We start from the raw sequence: 16585 nt of genomic DNA, 5'->3' as shown, positions 1-16585 counted from the left end.
CCTACCAGGCTCCTCTGTCCATGGGATTCTCCAGGCAAGAGTACTGGAGTGGGGCTGCCATCGCCTTCTCCATCCTCCACTGGCAGGTGGATTCTTTTACCACCGAGCCACCTGGGAAGAATTATAAAGCAACTACACTCCAATAAAAATTAATTTTTAAAAATTATCTAAATCACAGGATCAACTTAAGAATTAAAACAAAAAATTAGAGTTTAGCACAGCAACTGGCAAAGAACAGGTGCCAAACAGCAGGAAACCATTAAAACCATTAAAAACCATTTTAATCAAATGGGCTATGGGACAGGTAGGACTCCATCCCTTGGGGCCAATAAGGGCTCTACTAAATAGCCCCAAAATCTTCCGTTGAATTCCTGTATCTCTAATAGAGGTTTTCTGATAGTCTACATTTTCTGATAGCTTTTCAACTTTGCTGTTAGGGCTTCAGCCTTGGTAGTCTTCTGTCTTTAACTGGAACTGGAGATTCACAGGCGACACACGTAGGCAGAGTTTGGGAGCTACCCTGTGTGCCCAAGGACTCAAAACCAGCGTCCTTTCAGAGTTACTTTCAAACCAACACATAATAGAATCACCTTAGAGAAATAACAGCTCTCAAGCCAAGAAGGTATCATAGCCCAGTCTGAAAGCACAGTTAACATCACTATAGAATGTTTTAGGGCAGAGAGGCGTGAACTCAACTGCATAACCAAAAGATAAGTCAGGGTGGCAGACACAGGTGATGCCCAAGCCCAGTCCAGGGGAAACTTCAGCAAAGTGGGAGGGAGGTTCAAGAGAGGGGCTGCTGCTGCTGCTGCTACGTCGCTTCAATCGTGTCCGACTCTGTGCGACCCCATAGACGGCAGCCCACCAGGCTCCCCCATCCCTGGGATTCCCCAGGCAAGAACACTGGAATGGGCTGCCATTTCCTGCTCCAATGCATGAAAGTGAAAAGTGAAAGGGAAGTCGCTCAGTCGTGCCCGACTCTTAGCGACCCCATGGACTGCAGCCTACCAGGCTCCTCTGTCCCTGGGATTTTCCAGGCAAGCATACTGGAGTGGGGTGCCAGTGCCTTCTCTGTCAAGAGAGGGGAGATATATGTATATTTATGGCTGATTCATGTTGATGTATGGCAGAAACCAACACAACATTGTAAAGCAATAAAGCAATCATCCTCCAATCAAAAAAAAAAAAAAAGACCGCACTGGCAGGACGTCCCTGGCAGTGCAGTGGTTAAGAAATTTTGCCTTCCAGTCAGGGGAACTAAGATCCCACCTACGATGTAGTCAAAAAACCAAAACATGAAACAAGTAATGCTGTAACACATTCAATGAAGACTTAAAATAACTGTCCACATGAAAGAAAAAAATCTTAAAAAAAAAAAAAGGACCCAATTGGCACAACCTTTTTAAATAGAAGTGGACACAGACCTGTATCAAGGTTTCAAATATTAAGTTCATATGGAGTAGATTATTCCTCTAGTGGACTGTCAATCACTCATTGCTGTCCATTCAGTATTCACTGGATAACTGCTATTTATGCCCAGCCCCTTCCCACTTTTTCTCTGAGCCCCAGCTCACCAAACAACCTTCTTGTTGCAACTGGCTCCTCCCAGTAGAGCTCCCATTGTGGGGAGAATGCACAGGGCACACTAACCTGCTAAGAGACAGGGCGATTTCCTGAGGTGAGTTCATGGATTATTTTGTCGTGAATCAGTTTCATGAGCTTGTTGAAGGTGCATTTGTCCTCAAGAGACTGACTATCATATGCCCACTATCTAAGCCTGGAAACCTAAGAACTACACTATGACCAGGGGGTAGATATCCCCTTGGGATTTTCCAGGGCATAAGACACTGGATTGAGGGTGTTTATCCTGACACTGAATGGTGTCAGGAGGCAGACGGCACAGTGATACAGAACAGGACTATTATTCTATTGAAGGATGGTTTTGGCATTTTACTTTCTGGTTAGTCAAATTCCCTAACTTCTCTGAGCCTCTTTTTCCTCATCTACCAAACAGGATGATAAAACTTCAGAGATTGATTTTTGGCTCAATATTTAAACAAAGAGCAACATCCCAGAAGATGTTACACCAGATTACCTGCCCTGTCCCACCTGTTCCACACTACCTCCCCTGACTCTGCAGGTCCACCCGCTTTTCATCACCAATCAGAGGCAAATGCAGCATCCTTCTCAGACTACGTTGCCTCCAGAAGCCTTCCAAAACTGTTCTCTACACACAGCTCATTGTACCGCTTCTCATCTCTTCTCTGATTTGAAAATTGCCCTCTTAGCAAATCATCTCTAGGAAACGTAGTTATGGCTTTAAGGGAGCCACATTAGTCTTTATCCCTGTGGAACAATTTTATTTACTTCAAAACAGCCATCATGTCTCCCCCCACCTCAGCCACCGCAAAGACATCATGTTCTTCAAGGATCCACCATCTGAGAACCAGCTTGTTAATAACAAAATTATTCCAGGTCTTAGTGTTCTCTCATCTATAAAATAAACATGCTTTTAAAACATGACAAATCAAATGGTGTTTGGAGACCATATTAACCATCTTCACTGCACTCCAAAGAACAACTCGAGACGCGAAGAGAGCGGATTTTCAAAGAAGTGTTTTCTTGACCCAGTTAAATTTTTATTCAGTGAAAAAAGTTGACATTGAGACAAAAATGATCTTAAGACTGTGTGACAATAGAGTAAAATCTTCAGCATAAACCAGTGATTCGGAAACTTATCAAGGCAACTGAAATCATAAATATCTAATTTCACTTTGGAGAGAAACAAGTATACAGTGCTTCACTTGAAGAGCAGAGTAGGCCTTTATTTTGCTGCAAATACTTTTGATTTTTGCCTAAAGGTTCTAATAATTCATAACGAGGTTTTAAGTGAGAAATGACATGGAATGTTGGAGAACAATGTTACATTTCAGCATTCATATTTGTTCCATTTTAGCTATTACATAGGAAACTAATACCATTCTCGGGTTACTTGGCTCTGATGATTTAATTCAAAATATGGCTGCTCAAAGTTAGTGGGCAGAAACATACACACAACCCATCCTCTCTCAAACCGTGTTCATTGGGGGTACCCCTTCTGAAAACACGCTTATCATCTGTGTACCCAACAGCACACACAATCTCTTGCTATCTGCTCCTACCGCAGACTTGCATAGAAAGTAGTCTATATAAACTTAATGCACTGGCTTTAATTACACAAAAATTGTACCTGAAAGACAGCACACACTTCAAGAAAAATAATGCAATAGCAATGTCATGATACTATCCCCACATGAGTGGAGATTCTGCACAGAGTTTTATTCAGAGTCAATTCCTAAAATCAATATGGAGGTGGCATCCAGTTTGCTGACTTGCCTGGGTCTCTTCTCGGAGGGACCCCCCCCCCCAACTCTGCAAAGAAGAGAAACATCTCAGGGATTCACCATGACATTCTTAGTGGGAAAGTGACCAACCTATCCTGACAGGATGGGGTTTCTGCCCTTAGGGAAGTGCTGAGAACATGATCTCACTAGATGGAGAGTGACCGCTGGGTGAATACTCAGAGGAAGGGTTCTCCAGTCTTCCTCCCCAAATGTCCTTACATGGTTGAAGCAGAGCTTCATCTAGTGGGTCACACATGAACATGCAGCTGTGTCCCCCATGTGTCCCCCTAAAATATCCCACAGTACTAACATACATGTACCCTCTTCCCCAAACCAGAAGTTTCAACCAGTTACCCAACTTCTTAACTATACACCCAGCTGGCCAGGGCAGCCAGCAGTCATGGGAGCATCTCACCTGTCTGGAAAAGGTTCTGCATAGGCGTGGCTTCTCCCTGGACTCCTCTGCAGGACTCTCCTCTCTGTTATTTCATCCACACAGACCCACATCTCCTAAGGCTCGAGGGGCAGTCAATCCATCCAGGGGCAAAACTGGCTTCCAGAGAAAATCTGTATACAGTCGCCCTGCCCGCCATACTACAGCGGTGCACTGGCGGTCCACTGTCGTCCATGTGGACGTGGGCTTCTGACATTCTACTGCATCCTGGGAGAAAATAAAGCCTTTTATCCTGTGCAGTGTGAACTCTGGAGGTGGCGTCTCCAACGAGGTATGAAAGCCCCTTCTTCAGGGGCTCCAATTGGTCACAGTGAAGACAGTTATCCGGTCACCTTCAAAGGCTCCACGGAGTCTCTGCTCTCATGTCCTCTTGTCCCTCCCACCTCGGGACTCTCACAGGCGGCTTATATACATCAAAACCTCACAAAGCTACGCAGAGCGAGGTGACGGTGCGTGCTTCAGTAGTTCATAAAAATATACAATTTACACATAGCTGCATCTGTCTAGCTTAGTCTTCGGGAACTTAGCTCTTCTGTTTATAGAAAATACTCTAGCCCTAAAAGGCTGCTTGTTCTCAAACAGCCCAGTGGCGTTTTCCAAGGAGAGGGGTGATGGCCAGTCTATACAGTACGGTGCACTAAGCATTGGCAGGCACTGGGAACAAGACGCGGACGCTCAGAAATATCTCAAGCTGCCAACTGGAGACATGTGCTCGGTAGAAAGGCTTGCCTATGGAAGAACTAAATATAAAATCTCAGCGCCTTTGATATCAGCTTTCACAAATGCCCCCCAAATTTGGCAGGGAAAGAAAAACAAGAAAATAGACTTTCTACTGGTTCGATTAAATGACTTGCCTCCCACGAGATCATTCATCTTTCAGTTACTTAAAGTGCTTATTTAAAAGGGAAGGTGGTAGGGCTCAGAGTTTTGAACGAAACTCCAAGGCAAGACACAAGATAAAGCCAAAGAAATTCCAGTCTTTCAAAACATAACACAGGAAAGAGAAGGAAATCATGCTGGAAGAAGGCTAGTCATTTACCACCATTCGCAACATCCTAATATCTACAGTTGAAAATACTCCTCAAGCAAAACATATATATACACAAATAAAAAATTTTTTAACTAAAAACACTTTAATTGGCTCTTTGTTTCCCAAACACTCCCCAGGTAGAATAAAACTATGTTATCAGCCAAGAATGATACTCTTGGTTAAAAGAAAGCAAAGACTTGCGAGAGGATGATGTGTTGCATCAAAGAGGAGACAGGGTTTTGACAAAGTCTGCAGGTGAGGGACACTATGCCAAAGCATGACTTTGGAATAGATAGCCCCAGAGCTCACTGCTTCTCAGCTGGGAAGAACTTCTGCAGTGAGGTGCATACAGTAGGCATCACAACAATGCCACACACTGGGGCTGACAACAGTAGGTCTCAAGAGTGGGCATCAGTCCCCACTGGATCTCACATACCTACCAAGAGGCCATGGTTTGAATACAGGGGAGGCATTGAAAGACAGAAGGATACAGCACAGCTTATCTTACAAAGAACATCAATTCTAGCACTGCTGCTACTGTGAGCTAGATTGAATGGTCTCGAATTTACACATCTCCTGTAACAGTGCATAGCATTTTCTCTTAAAATTGGGCAGGGGTACAGGCGAGGGAGGTGGAAGAAGAGAATTAAAAAAAAAAAAAGAGCGAGAAGGCACTGACCCAATTCAAAGTGACTGCATATATCAGTGTGGATTTTTAAGGGCAGTAAGTGGCCACCTCAACACAAACATAAAACTTTCCATTTGAGATTTGGTAAATAAAAGCAAACCAAAATAAAATAAAATAAACCCCCCCCAAAAGGAAAAATTAGGTACTATATCTGCCAGTGTAGCTATCATGGCACAGATCTAGAATTCTCTCCCACAGCCAGAGTAATTTTTTGCAATGACAATGATACCAGTGTAGAATACAGCAGTGTTATCATTTTGTAGCTGTGAAAGCTGTGTCTTGCACAGAGGTGTGTGCAGCGAGAGTCCATCCATTAGCATAAGCAAAGAAGCGCGGCTTGCAGGGCTTCCCAAGCTACAGCTCTGTTTAGCGGAAATGGAGCAATGACTCAACAGGCTCTTCTGCCAAACACCGTCGTGTGACACACGAGCGAATAAAAATGGATTGTTTCCGGAATGGCAAAAAGACTGCTTCTGTTCCTCATCGTCCAACCCTGCAGGCGGGGCTGCTCATAAATTTTGTGGTGTCAGATGACCACTGAAGCCTGGCCCTACACAGAGTCCCAATAAATTAACAAAATAAAAGAAATGTCCCCCCTTCGTACACTCAAACACTTTCGTATAAACTACCTGCAAACAAAAATTTAAATTTGAGCTTACTTTCGAGGAGGAGGGGTTCTACCCATCACTCTCTCTTGAAATCTTTATTAAATACATTTCTGCATCTTAGAAAAATAAAAAGAATGGCCAATTTATTGAACCAAAATTATCTCATAGACTTAAAAGCATGCCCAGTAAGCACAGCCCTGTAAGACTATATTAATATCAAATCAAAGCAATTTCATTACTAAAATCAACCTGGTTTGAAGTTCACAGTTGATTACGACAAAGTTTATTCATTCCTTTCTTTCCTTTTTTTTTGTTTTTTTGTTTTGTTTTTGGCCCATATAAAAATAACATATTGCAACTCAAAGTGCATCTTTTAAAATAAACCATCAACTATCTTTATCAAATAAAATATTTACAACATTTGGTTTCTAGTGAGGAAAGCTCTTTCAGGCTATCACCATGGGGACGTCGTCGGAAAATCCAGTTATCATCGGAGCATCTTCGTCGTCCTCCCCTAAAGGCAAGACAGTCAGTCTTTGGTGAGTTCTGGGGCACTTCTGCGTGACCCCCACCTCCCACTACTGACCCCCATCCCTACATCACAAGGCCCAGCTAGAAACGGCAGCAGCAGAACCAGCCAGGCACAAGAATCAGTGCTGAAACCAGCCCAGCTTCTGACATTCTTGGGTCACCTGCCCCCCATCAACAGGTGGCCAACCTTCTTTTCATGGTAGCTTGAACTTAACCAAAAAAGGAAAATAAGTTTAAAGAGGAGGGATCTTATTATCCATCCCAAATTCCAATGGGTGGCTTAGGTGCCCAGTTTGAGTTATCCGCACCCTATGCTAGCATGGTGAAAATCACCGTGTGTATCATACACGCCGGGTTGGCCGAAAAGCTCCTTTGGGCTTTACAGGTGTGTCAGGTATACCTGTTAATTGTAGTAACTCACAAAGAAATAACCAGAATTAATCTTTGGCTGGCCAAAATAAAAACTGCCGGTCACAGGCATTCGTTTTGCAAAAATCCCCCGGTCAGTAATGAGTTAATTGTATTTATCAAGTAGTTTACTCCCTCCATGAGCGTTTTGGAATTTGAGCACGCATACATTTATATAAGAACGGGGACATTTCCTTCTCTTCCCCAGGTCATATACCACCAATACATAAAAGAAGAACGGCCAGCGAGGTTGTGCTAGCCACAGGACAGAGAAACAGCATGATGGGAAGGGTCATTTAGACAGAGACCAATGAAGAAAGCATTGCTTTTTGTCAGTCAAGACAAACATCTCCAAAGATGTCAGACCTCCAACCGTGAGGGATGAGAGGGGTCGGAAATTCTTGAGAATCTGCTGCCACTTTGGAAACACCCAAAGCCCAGGCAGGGTCCACCCACCCTTTGTGTACAAGGCAAGCTCCCACCTGTTCTTTGACAGAACTCCCTGGGCATGCTATCAAACAGTTTTGTTCAGTTGCTCAGTTGTGTCCAACTCTTTTGTGACCCCATGGGCTGTAAGCCCACCAGTCTCCTCTGTCCATGGGCTTTCCCAGGCAAGAATACTGGAGTGGGTTGCCATTTCCTTCTCCAGGGGATCGTCCCAGACCAGGGATCAAACCCACATCTCCTGCATTGGCAGATGCATTCTTTACCACTGAGCCACTGCGTTCAGCCACCCCACTGAACAGGGGACTGGTATTTTAATTTAGAAGCAACTACAAAGTAAAGGGCTCCAACTGATTCACCCCAAAGCAGTGGGATTATCGGTTAATGAAGAACTCTGCTAGCATCAAAAGATGAGCTCAAGGTAGGCAATTCCTCAGCAAGCCCCTGGCCTTGTGGGGTCTGCCCCAGGAGGGAGAACCTTGCACCCTGCCCCACTCACCCAGGTCATCCCCCGAGGAGAAGATGGCCGAGCCCAGCCTGGAACTGTAGTGGCTGTTGGCGAAAGCCGTGAAGCTGTTCTGCAGCCTCCGATGCTTTGTGTATAGGATGGCGAATCCGACACCCAGGCTCAGCAGGATCAGGAACAAGATGGGGACTACCACGGCAGCTACGTCAGTGGATCTGGCAGCCTGGATCGTTGATGCATCGCCACCTGCCAAAGCAAGACACCAACCCATAGGGCTCCCATGGGAGGGCAGGAGAAAGGACCAGGTAACCCCTCGCCACCCTAGCCACCCAAATGATGCTGAAGAGTCTGCAGCAGCTCCCCGACTCGCCTGTCCCATGTGGCACGTTCCTGCATGTGACACCCGAATGTTTCCCAACTCCTCACCACGAGCTGATGGAGGACAGGCCTCACGCGTGCAAATACGGTAATTACATCAGGCTCCTAATCACTGCCTCGTTGGTTATTTAGATAATCTCTTGGAAGGGAGACCTTTGTTGGGGTATCAACACTGATTTCATTAGCATTATTACTTAAGACCACTTGCTTGCCTTACATAAGAGGATGTGAAATCAGACCACTAATTAACGAGATTGCAATTATTTCCCCCTACTTGGCACCAAAGTCACTCTGAACTGCAATTACCTGAAGCTCCATTAAGTGATACAAACGAGATTCCTTTACTGCAATACTGACTTAACAGCTCGTGAAGTTTTATGAGGTTTATTTTTTACTTAAAAGAGAAAGAGGGAATCTTTCCATATACGTTTAACATTTTTTAAAAGCTCTCTGCAAAGCCTTTTGGGTGTCTATAACCTATCAGTGATATTCCCTTCCCATTGTCTTCAACAAATACTAGCTTTATCATGATGTACTGATACGGTTGTAGCAACAGGACTCTGTTGGGTTTGTGCCAGTTTTTCTGGAAAGGGCGGACTTTGCACAGCAGAAATCCTGGGGAAAGTCTGAGCCTGCAGCAGGAACACAGTCATATAAGTCAGTTTTAGCTAAGGAAGCAAAGTGGACATCCTTGGTCTCCATGAGAAGCCTCATTAGCCTTGACGCTGTTCCCTGGTGCAGGGTGAGGAGATGGGGCTAGGCCTCCTCCTCATGGGGAAAGTTCAGTAGTTACACAGGGATTCATCACAACAGGTCCCCATAAAGATGAGTCAGAGAATAGCCATTTCCTGCAAGCCTGATATAACAATTCAATATCCGTCTTTCATTTCCTTCACTATTGACTTTACTAGACAAAACTCTCCCCAATCTCAGTCACGTGTCCCAACCTAATCTCAACTGTGAAGTGGTAACCAGGGGGAAAGCTCTGGGCTGGAGCAGTCAAGAGGAAGCCAGCATGGCGGAGGTGACAGAAATGGAGCTCGTTCCCACCCCCACCCACCTTCAAGGGGATGTGAACATCACAGGGCAGGATGTGGTCCAAGGAAATGTCTACCCGAGCAACTCTCCCACCTGACAATCCTGCTGGCACATGTCCTCACGGCAGTTTTCCCCAAAGTCTATTTCACAGGTGGCTACTTGGTTTTACTTAAAAAGGAGGCTCTGCTTAAGACACACTAAGACAGGAGTTTGGTTGGTTGTTTTGTGTAGGAACTTTACAGAACTGCGAACGGGCTACAATTCTCCAAAGGGATGCGATGTACCAGGTTTCCTTTTTAAATTTTTATTTATTTTTTATTTTTGGCCCCGCTGGGCCTCTATTGCTGTGCATGGGCTTCCTCTAGCTGTGGAGAGCAGGGGCTATTTTCCAGTTGCAGTAGGTGGGTTTCTTACTGCAGTGGCTTCTCGTGTCGCGGTGCATGGGCTCTAGGCACACAGGCTTTAGCAGTTGCATCGCTCGGGCTCTAGAGGGCGGGCTCAGCAGCTGTGTGTGGTACATGGACTTAGCTGTTTCTCAGCATGTGGAATCTTCCTGGCCCAGGGATGGAACCTGCGTCCCCTGCACAGTCAGGCGGCTTCCCCTCCACTGCATCACTAGGAAAGTCCCAAGCTCTCCCTCTTTTAGAGAGATGCCAAGGATAGGTTATTCCACTAGAAGCCACCCCGGGAAGGGTGATGGAACAGACAAGAGGTCTAACATAAGATTCTGAGCTTAAGCACTGGTTGGTTGTTGACTGGGAGTAAATGTAACTAAACAGACCAGTGGCAAAACATTTGTTGAAATCCTGGGTAAGCTATTACGACCTGAGCAGAATTTCTGTGTAAATGGGAGGTTCCTCCTCCTCGTCATAAGCATGGCCCCACACTGCTGTCTGTCAGGGTCCAGAAGACAGAGATCCCAGACTGACCTCAAGATGTGATCTGAGGGTGACGGCAAAGATGGAGGGAAGGCTGGGAAGTCAGTGAGGCTGTGATGAGATAATCTATTGACTTGCAAAATCATGGGGAATATTAGCATACTAGAGGCTCTGAAAGGTCCTCCAGAAAATAAAAACAAAACTCATTAGGCTACGGCTTCTCAAACAGAATCTCCTTTTTAAACAAAACATTTCCTTTCTTCTGACTTACATTCAGAATATGGTCACCTTGTAACCCTAGCACCTCACACCATGCCTGACTAAGGAAGGATTTGTTAAATAAATCAATGCCTGATTAAGCTGATGCATAAACGATTTTCTTTAGCACTGCAAGAATATTTCACATGCATTTTTAGAAAGACACATGTTCATCAAGGGTTTCCCAGGTGGCTCTAGGAGTAAAGAACCCACCTGCCAATGCAGGAGACATGAGATGCGGGTTCAATCCCCGGGTCAGGAAGATCCCCTGGAGGAGGACATGGAAACCCACTCCAGTATTTTTGCCTGGAGAATGCCATGGACTGAGGAGCCTGGAAGGCTATAGTCCACAGGCTTGCAAAGAGTCTGATATGACTGAAGCGACTGAGCACGCATGCACATGTTCATCAAACCACGCTACATCCTTGATATATTTCCCGGAAAATGGCAGCAACAGTGACTTACCAGACCCCAACTCATCATAAAGCAGGACTGCAGGCTCCCCACAGATCTGGCTGCCGAAAAGACATCGTGCTTGGACAGTGAAAGTATAATTATGACCCAGTTTCAGGTTGGAAATTTTAAAGAAATTGTCCGTAGTATTCCCAAGGTAAGCTGAGATATTCATGACACTATCAAACATGTGTATCTCGTAGCCCTGAAAACAAACACAGGAGGGACTGCTCAGGAAGTTAAGCAAGGAAGCCGACAGCTTCTGTTATGGGTTACAACTTTATATGAGCTCCTTCCTGCAGGGACTGATAGATGTTAAAGCACCGTACCAGTTTTTTATATATTATAACTGAGATTAGATTCAGAAAATAGGCATTTTCTCATCCCCAAAGTCTCAAATAACTACCACATCTGCTTCTGAGCCACACAGCAGAAGTGGAAAAACAAAAGTCATTTTAACAAACACTGATTTTTCAAAGTTCTGGTTGGTTCACTCATCTCCAGGAATGTTTAAATGCCACAAAGAATCCATATAATTAAAGCAACAATTCACTGTAATGGGATTGGACTAATCCAGGTAGCAGTGGATTTCAGCCATGAGGTTAAAAAAAAAAAAAGGAATTTGCAATAGTGAAAATGAGACATTGCTCCTTCAAACAGCCTGTGGGAACTCCCCTGTCAGCTGCCAGTTCACTTCCTATCTCCTTTCTTTCCGACTCTTCCAAGATGATCTTAGCCCCAGTCCAGCCTGGCCTTGAACCCAGCAGCACTGCAGCAGCTCAGATCTATTCACTGGGGGAGTATGGAATAAGCCTCCTACTTAGGCTGGCTCAGCGTGAGTCCTTGGCTCCTGTGCTGGAAAAGTCCCTCTTGGAACAGCCCGAACCCAGCATGCTGGCTGGGATCAGGACTGACTTCCAGACTTCTAGGTCAATCTCCAAGTTTTCCAGCGTCAGAGCTACCGGCACCCCTCTGTCCCTGTAAAACCCCTTCTCCTCTCTATCTCTACTCACATATTGGGCCCCACGGCATAATCATGATCTCCTGGTTCTTGTCCTGTTGACCTGCACCTTCTTTGAACTCCAAGTCAGGTAGCAGAAAGAAGGACTCATCCAGCTTAGGCCAGATCCCTCCGATGGGAATGGAATACTGACTGCAAGCCCAACCTTTATAAAGCTGGGCTCCTGCCACCCTGATGCCAACTGGGTGTCCTGGACCACCTGCCTGGAGTCCCCACTCCTACATCCTTGTTTAGAAACTAGTAACTAGCATTTATTATCTTCTAACATATATGTGATATAGGACATTTGCAAAACACATAAAGGTATTTTAAAAAATGGAAAATGATACAAATGCTAGCCACCCAAAATTTACTGGACTGATCCTTTTCTGGTGGGCATTAGGGTGTCTCTTCTTAATTACTGTCATAAATAAAATTCTTTGTGCACATTTGTTTCCTTAGAGTAAAATCCTAGAAGAATTACTGGATCAAAGGATGTCACATTTTCAATGTTTCTGATACCTACTGTAAGGGCCTTACAGAAGGTGGAGCCCATACATTCTCCCAGGGGGCTCCTCTTTCCAGGTATGACTCTCTTACTGGTACTGCTGCTGCTGCTGCTGATGCTAAGCCCCTTCAGTCGTGTCCAACTCTGTGCGACCCCACAGACGGCACCCCACCAGGCTCCCCCGTCCCTGGGATTCTCCAGGCAAGAACACTGGAGTGGGTTGCCATTTCCTTCTCCAATGCGTGAAAGTGAAGTCGCTCAGTCGTGCCCGACTCTTAGCGACCCCATGGACTGCAGCCCACCAGTCTCCTCCGCCCATGGGATTTTCCAGGCAAGAGTACTGGAGTGGGGTGCCATTGCCTTCTCCGCTTAACTGGTACTATCCCTCCCCAAAACTTTTGTCAGTGTCATGTGAAAGTGCTGTATCTTTGCTGTTTAGATTTCTAGTGGGGCTGAAACTATTTCCTTTTGCTCACTGTTGCTTGAAACTTTTGTTACCTGTACCTTATTCAAAATGAAAATAAGTTGACCCTTGAACAATGTGGCAGCTGTGGCTCTGACCCTCAAAAATCTGAGAATGACTTAGAGTGTATCCTCTGGATTTGTGGTTCTGCATCTTTGGATCCAACTATCTGCAGATTGTCTGGTATATTAAGTCCCCTACACATGAACGAGTTCTATTCAGAGAGTGCATCTGTAAGTCCAATTTGTTCATTAAGTTCAACAAAGTTAGCCTAGGTACCCGACTAACACAACTGGCTCTATATCACTACTTTTACGCTTCCTTCTGGCCATTCCAGGGCTTCCCTGGTGGCTCAGTCAGTGAACAATCTGCCTGCAATGCAAGTGGTCTGGGTTCAGTCCCTGGGTGGAAAAGATCCCCTGGAGAAGGAAATGGCAACCACTCTAGTATTCTTGCCTGGGAAATCTCATGGACAAAGGAGCCTGGTGGGCTACAGTCCACGGGGTCACAAAGAGTCAGACACAACTTGGCAACTAAACCATCCACATCTGGACATCCTGGGCTGGAAATAAAGATGCTGTACTACTGTACTCTACACAGTGAAAAGTGAAAGTGTTAGTCACTGAGTCGTGTCTGACTCTGCGACCCCAATGACTGTAGCCTGCCAGCCTTCTCAGTCCATGGAATTCTCCAGGCAAGAATACTGGAGTGGGTACCAATTCTCTTCTCCAAGGGATCTTTCTGACCCAGGGGTTGAACCTGGGTCCCTTGCATTGCAGGCAGATTCTTTACCATCTGAGCCACCAGCGAAGCCCACTCTATACAGAACTGTAAAGTACACAAAAGCACAACCTCTTGCAGAGGACGCACACGTGACAACCAGGCCAGACACGTGAACGAACTTACGTGACTGGACGTGTGAACCCACGCTTGCATCTTTGCAAGTTCACAATCTGAAGGTTCACGGGAGGGGACTTACTGTACTGTAGGCTATCTGTGGACGTGCACAGCTCAACTCTGCATTTTTCAAGGGTCGTATTTCTGTTTTGAATTTGTTTGAAAGCCTTCTTTATACTTATATATATTAACCATTTATACGTCACCGTTGTGAGAGTTGTGAAGAATTTTCACATTTAATTTCTCTTTGCTTCTGGCATTACACTGTGATGATTTAAAGCCGTTGGGGTCTTTGCGGACATCATACCCCAAAAAAGCCGTTGTTGATTTTTATTGTGTCTCTATTTAGCTCATGCCCTGCTCACAATGGAGCCAACCAGCTTCATTCAAGACCCTTGGGTGGCAAATCTGTTTCCAGGTGCCACACGCCTCCTCCTATCTCCTGCTGCGAATATAGTAATTGGCCTGCTAATAACAAAACACGATGTTTTTCGTATGTCAACAGACTATCTTCGAGCACTTCCTGTTCACTGGAAAGAAACTGACGAGGTTGGCAGCACAGCTCAGTTCCCCTCTACTGAAGCCATACCATAACCCTGCCCTCAGACTATCTGGGAGAGATGGGCCCTGGGTGCCGGTGCTGAGTCCCAGTCAAGCCCTAGGAAGCACAGTGAGGACTCCAGCCCATTTCCCCGTCTTTCAGGGGACGACCAGTTCACGACTGAAAAGTGCTTTGTGCAGAGATTCGCATCTTTAATGGGCAGTATAAACATTTGGCTAATTAGCAATCCCATCGAAAATGGTCCTCTAATTCTCTCGTTCACTCCCCTGCCCTATTCTTTCTTTTGACTCCGTCTATGCCAGCAGGCTGTTAACGAGCTCATCTCCAAAATGGCATTTCAATTAGATTTCCAAAGCCATTGAAAAGGAGGGAGGAACTTACCCTGCTTTCATTAAAATACTTTTCTTTCAAAGCTAGGCTTTTCCAAAACAGAAGGACGTGGTCATTTTCTGTGATGATTTTTAAGGCATCAGGTGCTAATAATGAAACTGAAAATGAAAGATGAAGTAGGAGACAGTTAGCGGCTATACACGTGAGTCTCTGCTTTTTTGTCCATCAAAGGTTGATGAAATAACACTAACCCTGAAGGAATTAGTTAAGGAAGAAAAAAAAAACACATATATCCACTTAGTATAGAGCCTAGCACATTCTAGACACTCTGACATCTACTTTGCTGTTATAATGTCTTTAGCCAAGAAATTTGGATGGTGTCTAATTTAGTAGCCCTTAGACCAAAAGATGGTCGAAAAGAAATGCGGATGGGGTGAGGCTGGACTAGTTCAAAGCCTGCCAGCACTTCTGCTCTGGTTCCAGTCTGCTTTCCTGCCCCAAATTCCAGGGGGGCTCAGTGAGGGCCTAGAGAGCTCAGCCCGAAGACAGAGCTCCGGAATGACCACAAAGTATGCTGCAGGCCCACAGTCCACACTGCCAGCCTCCGATACTGTCACTCCTGATGTCGTCTGCTGCTGTCCAAATAACTGCACTTACTACCTGCTCTGTGAACTTGAACCTGACCTGAGCCAGCCTAGGGCTGGAAGCAAATCACCCTTTAAGGTATTACTCAACTCCTGGTCTCTGTCCATTTCTATCTGATATTGCCCTAGGAACCACGATGACTTTAGTCCAGGTACACATATGCAATGTTTGGCTTTATGGGGCAAAGAGTCAGTTTCATTTCCTAACTCTCTTGAAAATGTCAAAACCAGTTAGGGGAAGGGAGATCACGACAGAGAATATAGAAAACGACAGCCACTATCCTGCCCACGGTGCCCCTGCCACCACCTGCAGCCCAGAGCCTGGGACCCCTGCACAGCTCTGCCCCAGCCAGGATATGCAGGGTCATCTTTGCACTTCCTGGGCAAGTCCTGATGGAAATCCCATGTCTTCAAAAAAATAAAAGCGAAAAAAAAAAAGAAAACGCCACACCTCGAGAAGTCCTAGCAGCAATGGGGCGCCCTGCTGTGTGAGAAGGCCTCTAATCTCTCGCCAGCTTACCCGTGGTAATTTTGATACTGGAGTCTTTGCTCATGTTCCCCAGCTGGACAATGATGTGATATTTCCCTCCAGGCTCCAACTTGTTCAGCGTGTATTCCACGGTACTGTTGCGGGATTTCACCTTGTAGCTCCTCTCACTCTTTCTTATTAGATCTTTAACTGCAATTGCATATAACTGGGACAAGAAAAAGACATCTTAATGGTAATCAGAAACCTGGCCTTTTCTATTCTTTGAAGTTCAGTGGCGGCCCATGCGACAGAAGTATGTCAGTGGCTGTGACCCCCCAAAATAATATTCTGGGTCACAACATCTGACTCTGTTCTTTGGAAAGCCTCTGGGGTGGTCAGGTCCAACTTTACAACAAGTATTCATGCACAGAACTGCACACAGAATTATCAGTATGATCCCAGAAAACCACCCAGCCCTGGGATGACAGGGAGGGCGAGGGGATGGAGGTCAAAGCAGCCTGGGAAAGTGAAAGTGGGAGATGTTTCTAGAATAAGTGATTCTTCTTTTAGGGTCAGCTGTTTAATTGCCAAGTTATATCAGATTCTTGCAACCCCAAGGACTGCAGCACGTCAGGATCCTCTGTCCATGGGATTTCCCAGGCAAGAATCCTGGAGTGGGTTGCCATTTCCTTCTC

At 45.4% G+C, this 16585-nt stretch overlaps 1 protein-coding gene across 2 annotated transcripts in view; it reads right to left on the bottom strand.

Moving 5' to 3' along the window:
* Positions 1-2615: 2615 nt before the first annotated feature.
* SORL1 (sortilin related receptor 1) overlaps positions 2616-16585 on the bottom strand; it is a 169617-nt gene continuing 155647 nt past the window's right edge. The window contains exons 44-48 of one of the 2 annotated variants that reach the window (XM_059874783.1): positions 15942-16116; positions 14829-14935; positions 11030-11222; positions 8046-8258; positions 2616-6677 (exon numbers count right to left, since the gene is read on the bottom strand). In XM_059874783.1, coding sequence (XP_059730766.1) covers positions 6610-6677; positions 8046-8258; positions 11030-11222; positions 14829-14935; positions 15942-16116 — 756 coding nt within the window. In that variant the 3' untranslated portion in view covers positions 2616-6609. The remainder of the gene's footprint in view (positions 6678-8045; positions 8259-11029; positions 11223-14828; positions 14936-15941; positions 16117-16585) is intronic. The other variant, NM_001192757.2, reaches the window with a different exon arrangement.

Source organism: Bos taurus, chromosome 15, assembly GCF_002263795.3.
Source record: "Bos taurus isolate L1 Dominette 01449 registration number 42190680 breed Hereford chromosome 15, ARS-UCD2.0, whole genome shotgun sequence".
In the NCBI taxonomy this organism is placed as follows: domain Eukaryota; kingdom Metazoa; phylum Chordata; class Mammalia; order Artiodactyla; family Bovidae; genus Bos; species Bos taurus.
The sequence above is the reverse complement of the archived record's forward strand: the minus strand, read 5'-3'. Positions and strand labels throughout refer to the sequence as shown.